Source organism: Aythya ferina, assembly GCF_964211825.1.
Source record: "Aythya ferina genome assembly, chromosome: 17".
Taxonomy (NCBI): Eukaryota; Metazoa; Chordata; class Aves; order Anseriformes; family Anatidae; genus Aythya; species Aythya ferina.
The window spans coordinates 6,742,107-6,755,527 of NC_140316.1; the positions used below are offsets into that span (position 1 = coordinate 6,742,107).

Below are 13,421 nucleotides of genomic sequence, written 5' to 3' on the forward strand. Positions count from 1 at the left end.
GCAGACCCCCTTGAGAGGGAAAGGAAAAATAAGAAGAGACCTGCAAGAGACCAGCATGAAAAAGTCTGCAAACAGACCCAACATCAACTTTGACACAGGAAACAAAAGAAGTTAAAAGGAAAGGATGAACTTGTAAAAAGCAAGACAAAACCTAAATAAAGACAGGGATTTTTGCAGTAGTAATTGAAGAGAAGGGTGGATTCTGAGGTGTTTTAAAAGTGAGAACATTTGAAGAGTCTGCGCTGAGAGGGGCAGGAAGGAAACGCTGCTACAGCCGATGTGGAGGTGACGCCGAATTCAGGGAGGATGCGAATGGTGCGGGTGGACAGAGGAACTACCTCACCGTGCTGGTGTGCCACAGGGCACCCAGGCAGAGGCTTTGGAGAGAGCGTGACTGCAGAAAGGTCGAGGCGTGACTCAGCAAGCTCGCTGGGGCTGCCGGGCACGGGGACGCGCGGGCTGAGCTGCGGGTGGCTGTGATGCGACAAGCACTGCTCAGCAAAGCTTCTCTTGTCCTCAGAGCTGCCACCCCTTCTGCACCAACCACAGACGGCTACATCTTTATAGGACGCTGTGTTGTACTTAGAGTAGTATGAAACGTTGTTTGTAGAAGCCTGAAGGAATGAAGAAGGAATTTGCGCTCTTTGTAAATAGGCAACTCTTCTGTTGAGTCAGAATAGTTTTTCTCAAAGTGGAAAGGACTTCTTAAAATCAACCCTAAAGCCTGAGCAGAATGAGCTTCCTGCTCTGGCACACACACGGCTATCTCTGCTGTAGCAAACAGGTAATAGTGGTTAGCAACAGGTCTGAGTAGTTCTGGAAACAGCGTGAGCCTTGAGAAAACTGGGTGTTCGCAAGGACCAAGGCTCCTTCTCCATGCCAATATTCAGATACTTCATGTCCTGCAGCTGGGAAATTGCTCAAATACTTCAACCGATTGAAAATCTTGTGGTGTGCAGAAAAGCAGGCAGCACAGATACACCATACTCTGTGGTGTATCTCTGTGGTGGGCTGGGAGGAGGGCACACACTGCTGACACTGCTGGCAGAGAGGGAAGGCAGGCTGCTGCCCTGCAGGAAAGCTGCTAACACCGCCCGAACCCACAAAACAGGAACACTCGGTCGCTTTAGCAGTGCAAATAAGGGGGAGCACTCCCGTTACAAGGACAAACATTTACCAATGTTGTAATCAGCTTGGCATATCCGAGTCTTGGAATAATTAAACCAGCAAAAGGAGACCCTGGCCAGTGATGGAGGAGGACATAATTCACCAGAAGGCACATAGTTAGAATTTAACTTCTGTGCTATGATCCCAACTTCTTATAATCTAAGCATAGAAAACGTATCACTCAATCTGACAGACTTGACAAGGGCTCTCAGAGCAGGCAGGTTTTCAGGGGGAAATGGCTGGTTTCCTCTCAGACCTGGTGAGTATCCAACTTCTTGTCTTCTAGCCCTGGTCACCGATAGCAGCATAATCTTTTAAGATTACAGAAAAAGGGAATCAAGCAGTAATGAAAATGAACAGAGCACATGCTGGGGACAACGCTGATTCAGCAATAAGACTGAGTACACAGCACCTGCAGAAAATATATTGGAGGTACAAAAGGGAGGGGTTTAAGAGAGGACCTGGGAAGCCAGGAAAGAACAGACCCTTTGAAGAAAATGGATAAAAGAGTGGTATGGAAGAGACAAAAAGGAACAAATCTCCCACTGTACTGCCCTGCAGTCTTGAAGACATTTGAGGATACTCATCTGTTTACAGTGTGACCTGACTAAATACCTGAAAACTTATGTGCTTGTGAAGGGTGCTCTAAAATTCAGTGTACATCATGGGAACACAGCATTTCAAATAGAAGTCATTCAAGCAGGGGCTCTGAAGCTGCAGATTCCTACGAGAGTAATAAAAGTGAAATTTAAAAAAAAAAAAAAAAAAAAAAAAAGTTTTAAGAGGACAGACTTGATTATTCCCTGGAAGCTGGTGAACGAAGTCTCCAAGAAGTTATGGTTGAAGGGAAAAAAGGATTCAAGAAAGGTGTGGCTTCTTACCAGTACAGAAGCAAACATGAACTGTTTCAACAAGGCTTTTATGATTTTTTATGATTTTTTTAAATTTCTGTGGCTGCCAAAATGAAAAGAATTAAAGACTGCATCTTTCCAGGCTGTTAGTAACCAGGAGAAGAACTTAAAGGGATGTGTGGATTTGCATCTTAACTACTTCCCAGCAATTTTGCTTCATTATTGAAACATATAATTCGTTGTTGTTGTTTTGTTTTGTTTATTTTTTTTTCTTTATAAAGGCTTTTTAATCATGGAAATGTAAAGATGTAATACGTTATAAATTACCTCGTGTTTCTGAAAGCCCTGCTGGTGTCAGGACCTTAGCATGTCTTTCATCATCTTTGGCAGGTTCAATACCGGAAGCTATTGCTAATGATTTTGGTGCTAGGAATTGGTGGAACACACCTCTCTGGTTTTCAAATGTCTGTGATCAATTACACTTCTCCAGTAAGTAAAGCTCTCACAACAGCAAACCTGTAACTGCTTTTCATGGGTCTAGGCCTTACACCTCGAAGAAGCTCTGAAAATCTCTTCCATGGTACTACGTGAGTTTATCCCCCGCTCTTTCCCATCCCTTACTGTCGCAGTACATATTACACAGTTGAATGGAGGGACTATGGAAGTCTTGGTGGTTCCTTATACTATATCTTTTTCCTTTATACAACATCTCAACATAACGACTATTAACCTAGCTTTTTAAAATCACCAACATAATAAAGTACTATTGCAATTAGTGCCTCAGAGGAATAAATACCTCTTTTTCTGTCCAAGTACATTCAGAAGTTTATCAACGAAACCTGGCTGGAGCGATACGGTTCAGCGCTGCAGCAAGAGACACTCACATTGCTGTGGTCCTTCATCGTGTCTATGTACTGTGTGGGGGGAATGATAGGATGCCTGTGTAGTGGGTACCTGACTGCAAAGTATGGAAAGTAAGTATATTTCCCAACGGTTAACTAATTAGGGATGCCATAAGGGAAGCAATTAACTATTACTCACCTCATATAATAGATGTTCGAATTTTCACTTCCCCGTCTTGGTACAGAATTAACTCTACTCTGCGTGTATAACTACACCTAGGTACATTAGAGAGACAAGAACATGCAGCTGGTTCTGATTACCTTTTCACAGTTTTTGGTGCCATACAATTCCTATACGTTTGCTGAAATTTTAGTAAAGAATCACTCTGAAATTTCTTCATTGAGCAATAATGCCCTAGGGAGCCCAACAACACTGCAGGTGTGAAGGAGATGATAGATATTCTGTAGGCAAAAGCTTTTTCTTTTTTTCTTTCTTTTATTGTTTTTTTTTTAATTGATTGCAGCTCTTAAAAAAAAAAAAAAAAGTGTGCAGGTTCATTCCTCTTTAAGAATAGCCAGAGTTTCAGCAAAAATAAGCAGAATCTCTCATGCCACATTCAGAATCCTCTCTTTGAGCTCAAGGTGGATAGGGAATCTAGCTCTCCCTAACACTGGATTTGCCTAGCTCAGGGGACAACCGCAGTGTTGGGGATGGGAGCCTGGCCCAAAGAAGTGAAAAAGAAAGTTCCTTATCAGTATCTACCTTAAAGGAATTTCCTTCAGTGTCACAGCATGCTCACATGGTATTAGCATAGAAAAGAGAAGTCTAATTTCTCCCTTTCCACTCTCCTGAGAAGACATCACACCTTTTCCTAATCAGATACCATTGCCCTATAAGCAACGGATTTTAAAATGTCCATGGTTTAGCCCATAAATCCAGAAGAGAACATGCAGACATTAGTTAACTATGACAAAGTAAAACATGGATCATACCCACGTTTGCTCTTGCAGGAAGAAATGTCTGCTGTTCAATGATGCAGTTCTAATAGTAGCCACACTGAACACTGGCTTCAGCAGGAGAGCCAAATCCTTTGAGATGATCCTGATTGGGCGCTTCCTCGAGGGCATCGGTGCTGGTAGGACTTCCCACTACTCCATGTTAATGTGACTTCTTTGGGGTGGATACAGAAATCTTCCTGCTGGGAGTACCCGGGCATGCACAGTAACCCCAGTAACCCCAGTGGAACAAGGAGCAGATTGGGAAAACTTAAGAAGATGATGGCTCGCAGCGAGGCAGCAGGCTGCACAAACCCATCGCATAGTCCGGTTTGTTCCCTGGGCAGGGACAATATAATGACGAGCTGTTCTTTGGCTTCAAGAGGTCTTTCTGAGAAGGGTATCTGGTGGATTAGCAAAACATCTCACTTAGAGTAGATGTACATTATCAGCCTACTTACTGTGGAGGACATACAGAAAACATTTCAGGAGGGAGATGAGAGAGCTACCTTTGGCTGAAGGAGAAATGGAAAGGGACCCTCTCTCTTATTTTCTATAGCTTTAGTTCTCTTTTGTCTTCTCTTTAGGAATACATATGAATGCCCATGTTCAGTATGCAGGAGAGATCTCACCTAAGAAGTTCCGTGGATTTGTAAATGTGACCTGCTCTGTGTTTCTTGCACTAGGAAAAGCTGTAGCAAGAATTCTTGGATTACGGTACTTGTGCTGCTCCTTCTGGTCCTGTTTTCTATTTGCCTTCTGTATGGCAGGAAAGTGCTGTCCTCCTAGTCCTAGAAACAGACACACACTGAAGGTGGGGTTTAACTTCGCTTAGCTACATCTGTCAAACAGGAAATGTCTGCTTCATGCCAGTCACTGAGGTTCCCTTGTCAGTCTCTGGGGTGAGAAAGACCCTTCTATTGAGAAAGGATCAGTCTATCTCTGGAGATGTAGTCTCTGCTGAAGTTAATAAGAAAAAAATATGTATATAAACTCTTACTATACCTCTGAGACCTGACAGTTCTGCTAATTTTTTGATAATCTCATGCAGAATTACTGTATTAGTTGAGATAGCTGTTGTGGGAATGTCCAAACTCCACTGATATTTAGAAAATACTCAATTTTGGAGAAAAATCTCAATCTTGCAGTAGAACTAAGGTATCAGTCTATTTTCCTTTCCCTAATCTAAGCATCTTTTATATCAATTTATTCTTTACAGGTATATCTATATCTATATAGATATAGATATAGTTTTCATTTTGCTAGTTTAGGATCCAGAAAATACCAGACTAGGTGTAGAATATAACTGTATTGGCCTATACATACACTCTTGTGTGCCTTCGTAGAGATCTTTTAGGAACTGAAGACATGTGGAATGTGCTGTTGTCCTTCTCTGGGTTGGTGGCATTGATTCAACTGCTCTTTTTGCCATTCTTTCCTGAGTCACCTCCCTATCTCTTGCTTCAAAAAGGAGACAAAGATGGTTGCTTGAAAGGTAAGAGAAAATTTTAGATCCCTAATTTGTTAGACTGTAACTCTTGGGAAAGTGAACCTAATAGAGGGAATTAGCTTTTCTATTGTACAACTACAGATTTCCTGATAATTACATGATGAGAGATCTTGCAAAGATCATAGCATAAAATTGTATTACTCTAGAAAAAGAGGAGTCATCAGAAATATTTACGATCTACCTTTAAATACTAGGAGAAGTTGAAAGCTGTTTTCCAGGCCAGTCTCAGCATGTTGCAGTAAGCTGTTTTAGTTCTTTGCTCAGTGACTGATGAATCAAGGCATGGACTCAACTGCAAATGACTAGTGGATCAGATGACAGAAGCATATACTTCGTTTTGTCTCTTCTGTAGCCATGAAGCAACTCTGGGGAGAAGAGAATTATCACACAGAATTTGATGACATGCTGAAGGAAAAGGCTGTAACAAAAGGCACCAAAATAATGAATGTCCTAGAGGTGCTGAGAGAGCCATCCGTGTATCCGCAGCTGTGTACCATGCTCCTGCTTTTACTGAGTCTGCAGCTCTGTGGCCTGAGTGCAGTTGAGTATTCCTGATATCCATACTTACATCCACTGTTAAGTGCTCAGTCCATCAGGGGCTTTGCAGACAAGCAGCTTCTGCTTAACAATTGTGAAAGGCCTACAGAATGAGCTGTTGGAAGAATTACGTATGTTCTGCTATGACTGAAATTTGCTTTTCTTTTCTTCACTCCCTGTCTTCCCTGTCTTGTCCCTTCACTTTTCCTTTTCCTCTTTGCCATAACGTCTTTCTTCCATGCCTTTCAGGCTGAATGATCCTTTCAACTCTTCTCTTTTTTTCCTTTTTTTTTTTTTTTTTTTTTTTTTCCTGGACTTTCAAATCCCTTTTCTCCATCACCTTTCAATTTTTCACATCTCAAGCAGGTTATGTCACCTCTGCTAAGCCCCAGTACTATACTGTTACTGTTACAGTGATGCCAAATGTAGTTCTAAGTGATGCTGGGTAAGCACATATTACATCTATTGACTATACTTCATTTTAAAATGTTTCTTATTTATTAGATCACCTTCTACACCACAGAAATTTTTCAGACAGCCAACCTCCAGGAAAACATAATCCCATATGTAGCTCTAGGAGTTGCGACCTCTGAGCTCATCTCCATCATCTTCTGTGTAAGTCAGACGCTGCTGGGGCTCTAAGAGTTCAAGTACACGTGATTTGTGTCTATTCTCCTTTAAAGTAAATGAATCTTCATTTGGTGAGCTAAAGGATTTTTTGTGGCACTACATAAGTCTGTAAAGTGGTTGATACTGTCCCTGCCAAATTTCTTTCCATCTTTTAAATCTTTCTTCCCATCTTCAATCTTCTTACTTTCTTATAAAAATACCTTTTATTCATACATATATAAATGAAATATCATTCAGAGATAAATGTTTGCTTATTTCCATACATTTGTATATATATATATTAATGGAATCATTACATATTTCCATCGACTTCAGTGTTCATGAAAAAGTAGCTGCAATGCTCAGTCAGTGACGGCAATTCATAGCACTAGAGATGCTAGAAGGAACTCCGTAAATAACAAACATGGTACTAACGAGACTTCTGTTCTCTAAATAAGAACTGAAGAAGAAAGCTTGATTTGCTGAAGGGCTCAGAGCTGGACTTGGCCATGCTTCCAGTGATATGTTTGTTGTTGTTTTTGTTTGTTTGTTTGTTTGTTTTATTATCCCTCAGAGCTCCATTATTGATCGTTTTGGACGCCGGATTCTGCTATGGGGTGGTTATTTGTTGATGGCACTGATACTGGTGTTGCTTGAAACAAGCCTTCTACTGAGCGTAAGCAAATGTCTCTCTAGGGGTGGACCTGCATCTGAAATCTTTGTGCAGGACAGCAGATAGTCAGCCTTAGTTCTGACGTCCAAAAGAGCAGGTCAGAATATCTTCTGAACACAAATTCACAGCCCATCTTGCAAGGCCTTTATCTTTGTCCTGTCTTGTATTTCATCTTTTTAGTCAATCTTTCAAACAGTCGGTGAAAAACATTTTGTAAGACCATCAGCCTGGCGTAGCTTTCCTCCAGCTCTCTGCCTTCCTGATCTCTCTGAAGCTCTCTCATTGTTTGCTGCCCTTTGATCCCCTGGAGGAGCATCTCTTGTCACCGTTCCCATTTGCTATCCCATGTCCCATGCAACAGAAGCAGTGTGCACTGCCCCTTCCCACCACCAATTTCCACCCTTGTTGCATGTGATCCAGCTGGATACACAGCGTGCAGCTCTCTAACTCCTTCCAGCCTGGATGGTGTAGACGAGTGAGGAACTCAGTGTCCTGCCTTCCATATTTCCAGTGTTTCGTCCTGTATTGCAATCTTTGTCTCAGCCCACAAACTAACTTCTCTCTGTTTCAATCTTCTGATTCACATGATTTAAACACTTCTCTGAAATTGTCTAAGGAAATTAGATAATTAGGTTGAATCAGTTACACTTTTCCCCATGCTGTAATTTTCTTGGAATTTATTACATGTTTTTCAGACCAGGGTGCAGTTTAACTCACCTCTGTAGATAGGACACTGCAGGCTACTTTTGGCCTTCCACTGTATCCAGTACAGAGATAAGTAGTTGTAGTGAGCATCCATTACAGAGCCCAGCATCGTGGGCTTTTTCATCAACATCACTTCTCTTGTATGTTTAGATCAGCTGTGCTATAGCTATAAAATTAATTGTCATTCTCATCCCTCCTTCTGCCCTTGTCTAGGATCGGTTCCTCTGGATGCGTTACTGCAGTGTTACTCTTATCTTTTTATTCATCATTGCCTACGGAATAGGACCAGGTGAGTGTAACAGCACTGATAGCAAGAGCAAACCTTGGACACGAGGGAATGCACAGGCCATGGATGTGTGGGAAAGTACGAGGCTGGGTGAATACATCTTCGTGAAGCAGCAGCTTAGTTTGGACTGATGGGGGAGCTCCAACTTCTGGTGAATTAATAACTTGAGGAACAATTTTTTTAACAAATTGCTTCAAACAATTCAAACCCTGATGTATCAAGACTCTATATCCTCACACTGAATTGCAGGTTCAAGGCAAAGAAATACTCATTAAAAATCACTCAGACTTGATTTGGGAGGCATGAATGCTGTTCAGTGCATGCAGGCTCAACTGGTCCATCTCTGTCTCTGCAGAAAGGCAGAGGTAGCCCCTCTAAAATATCAGTTTTCTCAATTCACCTATAAAATTCAACTCCATTAAATACCCAATAGCACACACAGTCTCTCTTAGTAATTCTGCCTTTTCTCATCCTCTCTTAATCATCTACATCAGTAATGCCAGAACCAAATTTACAGCTCTCTGTTATGATTTCACTCACTTAAAAGCAATACTTACTCTGAAATTTCCATGTCTAAGCACTACTTTCAGTTATGCAATTTCCAAAATCAAATGCCAGCCTTTACTATTTTAAGGCTGAATATGAGGACTATGAATGTCTTGAAAACCTAGCAGAATTCCCATGGTAGCAAAACCCAGCTGGGACATCTGGGCAATAGACCCTTAGGGCATCTCCATATTTGATACATCTTAGGTGGATAGGAAGTGCATTTCTGGGGTGTGCATCTCTCTCTGTGGACCGTTAGAGAGGTTGGTGGGTGAATTCAGATCAGGGTGGGTGTGCTTCCAAAATTTACATGATCGCACAGCAGCCTGACATTACTGGGGCACTGTGTGACCTTTGAGTAAAGTGGTTAACCAAATCTCCACAGGAGAACACAAACCACGCAGCAGTGTTTTTGATTGCTTTTTATGTTTTTTCCTCAGCTGGAGCCGTTGCATCTGTCATGAATGAAATCTTCACCCTCTCGACAAGGTCTTCTGCTTTTGTAATTGGTGGAATCGTCATTTGGCTAGGCCTCACTTTCACTGGAATGCTTTTCCCCTTTGCTGTTGTATGTAATTTGATTCAAATCTCCTCTTTGACTCTCTCAATTTAAACTGGTTTTCTAGGTCTGGACAGAAAGTGAGATGAAATCCTTGTAGATGATCAAAGCCGTGAATTCCTTATTATTACTGGCACGTGGAGGTCATTCATGTAAAACACTTCCCTAGAGTTCAGACATCCTCTGCTGCCTTGAGAATAGACTGAAAAGATAAACTTATTCCTCATCTCGTAGGGCAAACAGAGAATTTGCAAGAATCTGTAGGGGAAAGTATTGTCAGGGAAATCACTCATCTTGCTCTGTTTTTATCTCCAGATGGTTCTTGGTCCTTTTTGCTTCCTCATCTTTATTGCTGTCCTGATCACTGCGGCAGTTCTCATCTATCTGTTCCTCCCAGAAACAAAAGGGAGGTCAATCTCTGAAATCACGGAAGAATTCAAGACACGCCAATTTAAGAAGAAACATCATCGGAGGGTGGAGAAGAATGCTACTGAAGAAAGGACATTCTGCACCAAGCTCTGACAGGCCACCTTAAACAACTTCTGCTGACAAAAAGCTGTGTCTCAGAAGCATACTGAAAGCTAACCTTTAACATGGACTTTTCTCAATAAAATATAATCCAAAAAGTAATCCACAGATAGCTTGTCATTAGTGCAAGTAGTCCTATTTTTGGTTTTGCTTTTCAGTGCCTCCTTCCTATAACAGCTCTGTGGCAGGAAGATATTCATAACCACGTACGCTTCTCAGAACTGGCACAGGGAAAATATTTTCAGGCATCCCACACTGATTTTATTTCAAGTCTTTCTCATTTGCTATCACTTTAAAGAAGCAAGATTTATCTTGATGCTTGTTGCTTTGTAAGAAAGCTCTGCTCAGGATTAACAGCAAGATGAAACATAAACATAACTCCTGCAGACAATTTTCATGTCATCTATTTATGATACCTCACTGTAAAGAACCCAGTGCTGAGGATGAACACTTCAAATGAACAAATGCCTGGTTGAATAACAAAAAGAACTTGACTTTGTTCTATTTTATTTACCAGAAATATTCCAGCTATATGTCCTGATTGTTTCTGTAATGACTGTCAGGGCTCAGCCCTGCTCAATGACTAATTGGCACAGAACCCTCACCTGCAGCCTCTGGAGCAAATTGGCTGCACCCTCCACCTGTAGCAGTTGTAGCAAAACCTGGAGCAAGTTTTTGTAGTGTGAGCAATCCTGGTTGCCTCAAGGAGGGCACTGTTTAGCCACAAGGATACAAGGCAGCGCTGAAAGCTGGGGAATGAGACAGGGAACGAGACGCTTTGTGACAGTACCATGGGAGCAGGCACTTTGAAAACTCAGCCCACTTTATAAACAATTAACTGCTAAAGACAAGAAGCAGAAGCTGCAGGAAAACGTCTGCTAGCTGGGTGCTGGATGAGGACACACCACGCTCCACTAGGGCCCATCAGCAGGCAGTGCTGCACTGCACTGCTGTGCTTCACAACCCCCAGCACTGCTGCTGGCCCAGTGCTGTTAATCCTGCTGACCACCATTTAATCTCCTCCCTCCCCAGAGTCTTCTACCTACGTGTAAGACTATCGGTTAGATTTCCATTTTCTGTCACAGATACAAATGGCATACCAGCAAATGCCTCTTGTTTAGTAGGACCATAAGTCCTGTCCACAGTTTAACTGTCCACATTGCTTGTTATTGTGTGGGAGCTCTGAATCAGTGTTGAGTTTTGGGGAATTTTCTATTTAAAAATTTTAAACAACGTACTTGCTACTCCTAAAGGAATAGCTGCAGAAGAAACTCTGACAATAAAGCACCAGTGCATGTTTCCACAACTAAAACCTGATTTAGATTTTATATTCTTCTGGCTGAACGAAATCTGCCAGGCCTTCAGCATGTAAAGAAGAGAGAATCCTCTGCGGTCACCTTGGTCGGTGCCATTTGGCTTCGTTGGTCCTTTTGCAGGACCCGGTGCCAGCAGCAGCACAGCCACACCACTGCAGAGGGACTGCTCATCGTGCCACGCAGCACAGTGTCAGATTTAGAAGCGGGAGCCTTGAAGCCCTCTGTTCCTCTCCTAGGAGCTCCAGCCAAGCTCACCCTGATTTGGCTCCCCTGTCTCCTGCAAGAAGCCAGTGTTTTGTGGGCAGTCTTGCTGGGCACCTTCACTGCCCAGCTGAAGGATCCTCCCCATTTTAAGCATTCATCCTCCCAGGATCCGCCAATCCAATCCAAGAACTGAGCCTGCTCTCCCCAAACCTCGCTATTGTTGCATCTCTTGCAGTTACTGATAAACCAGATCGTACATGATTAACTCACCAATATTAATGTTTGCCAGTTGTTTTAACCCCATGCCAAGGCCTCTTGCTTTCTCATACTTCTGCAAGCAACATCTTAAGTTGCTGTTAACTACTCACTCTGCCTATCTTTTACCCAAAAGGAGAGATAAAGTGAGAAAGCTAGTTTTTTTCTCTTATCTTTCTCATTTTGTATCTCTGCCTCAGTGTCACTGCCATGGCCACCACCTCCAAGAAGAAGCTGGCAATTCAGGTGCCATCCAGCCTGCCTTATTTCAGTGCAGGCTCATGCATCAGGGCCAACACTACCGTTACAAGCCTGCTTCTGGCATCCAGTGAAACTGAATACAAGGAGAGGCATGACAGCTAGTGTGTCAGGGTTATGCTTGTATTTTTCAGAGATTACATTCTGTAAATATTATGGCTTCAGTAGCTGCTGTTGTCATTCTTCATATCCTGTATTTTTGCTTCTTTTCTTGGTTTTGCCTTGACACAGTGGGGCTAGAATAGCAGCAGCAATAGCAAAAGGAGAAAGAAAAATGCTTCATGCGATTTCCCTCATTTCCCCAAGGAAATTCACCCACCATTAACACTTCTGTTTTCACTTCTGTAGGTCCATCACCAAGTGACGATGACAGGTGTATTCCTTGTTTTTTCTGGACCACAGCTGACTTGCATCAGATGGTGACAAGGACTGAAACTTTAAAATGAAAGCAACTTCTTTCTGTAAAAAACATGTGAAAACTTCTTAAAAGATACTTTCTACTTCTAACCCATTCTTGAAAAGTATTTTCCCAGCAGGCAGCAGACAGGACAGGTCACCGGTGGAAATACAGCCCATTGGCCTGCTTGCAGTCCTCGTATAGGAGGTGATATCACACATGCAGTTTGTTGTTCGCAGTGCAAGGTTTTTTTCTGTTGTGTTTTATAGTCCTACTTCTACACTCTTGAGGCAGCTGGGTTTGAAGAGGGCCTTATTCCATCCGCATCTCTAGGGGCTGGCCTGTGCATTGTGTAAGGTGCACTGCATCAGAGTGTCCCCAAAGGCCCAAAAGGCCCCTCAGGCCTTTACCACTGAGCGGTGTGGCAGGAAGATGCTGCTGTGGAAGGGCTCTGTGGCCTCGGTGCTGTCTGTCTTGCTGACATTACATAAGTAAAGCTAGAGCAATAGTAGAGTCCAAAGGGGAATGGGAGGAGAATGGATGTAAATAGACTTCTGTGTGGAGAAAAAAAAAAAATCAGGTCTGATTATTTAGGGGAAATCAGAAATGAGGAGAGAACCGAGTGTCTCCTTTTCCCCAGTCAGCTTTGCATTCCAGATTCAACAGAGCAGTTTTCTTGTGTCACAGGGTATGCGATTGTCGCAGCCTCGGTTACTCATTTGGTGTTCTGACTTTTAGCCCCTTTCCTACCGCTGCGACCTTCCCCAGGACCTGCAGAAACGTGTGGTGCGGCACAAGCACCGCAGGAGGCACAACGCGTGGAGGGAGCAGGAGGAGGGAACTGCCAGGGTATTGGGGCCATGTATAAGTTGGTTAAGGCTTGCTGATTTCTGAGTACTATTAATTCCCTATGGAGAACTGCAATACTGGACAACTACAAAGAAGTACAGACATAAAGGAGCACAGCAGAATGCAGCAGAGGTGATATACATGTATGGTAGCTGAATTTTGAAGCAGGGCACAGGGCACAAGCAGAAGCCAAGAGCCTGTCCTCACTGCTTGATTCCTTAGAGAGAAAGGAACAGCAAAAGTCTCCCGAGCTCACTCCTAAAATTGCAGCTAAGGTGAACCAGTACCATGTTATAAAGTCTGAACTATGTGGCTCAGGATCACCAGAAAGAC

The 13,421-nt window shown here is 42.7% G+C and overlaps 1 protein-coding gene across 3 annotated transcripts; it reads left to right on the forward strand.

The window, feature by feature from the left end:
• The first annotated feature begins 1,342 nt into the window (after positions 1-1,342).
• LOC311446098 (solute carrier family 2, facilitated glucose transporter member 11-like) lies at positions 1,343-10,134 on the forward strand. 3 transcript variants are annotated; one of them, XM_084538879.1, is made up of 12 exons: positions 1,343-1,426; positions 2,409-2,507; positions 2,832-2,992; positions 3,872-3,996; positions 4,444-4,573; positions 5,203-5,351; positions 5,719-5,906; positions 6,408-6,518; positions 7,087-7,188; positions 8,104-8,179; positions 9,163-9,211; positions 9,679-10,134. In XM_084538879.1, the coding sequence occupies exons 1-12, from the start codon at positions 1,403-1,405 to the stop codon at positions 9,701-9,703; spliced, it is 1,239 nt and encodes a 412-aa protein (XP_084395005.1). In that variant the 5' UTR covers positions 1,343-1,402; the 3' UTR covers positions 9,704-10,134. The 3 variants fall into 3 exon arrangements, with proteins under 3 accessions (XP_084395005.1, XP_084395003.1, XP_084395004.1); XM_084538877.1 differs by having other exon boundaries at positions 9,163-9,290; positions 9,597-10,127; XM_084538878.1 differs by having other exon boundaries at positions 9,597-9,794.
• Positions 10,135-13,421: the final 3,287 nt, after the last annotated feature.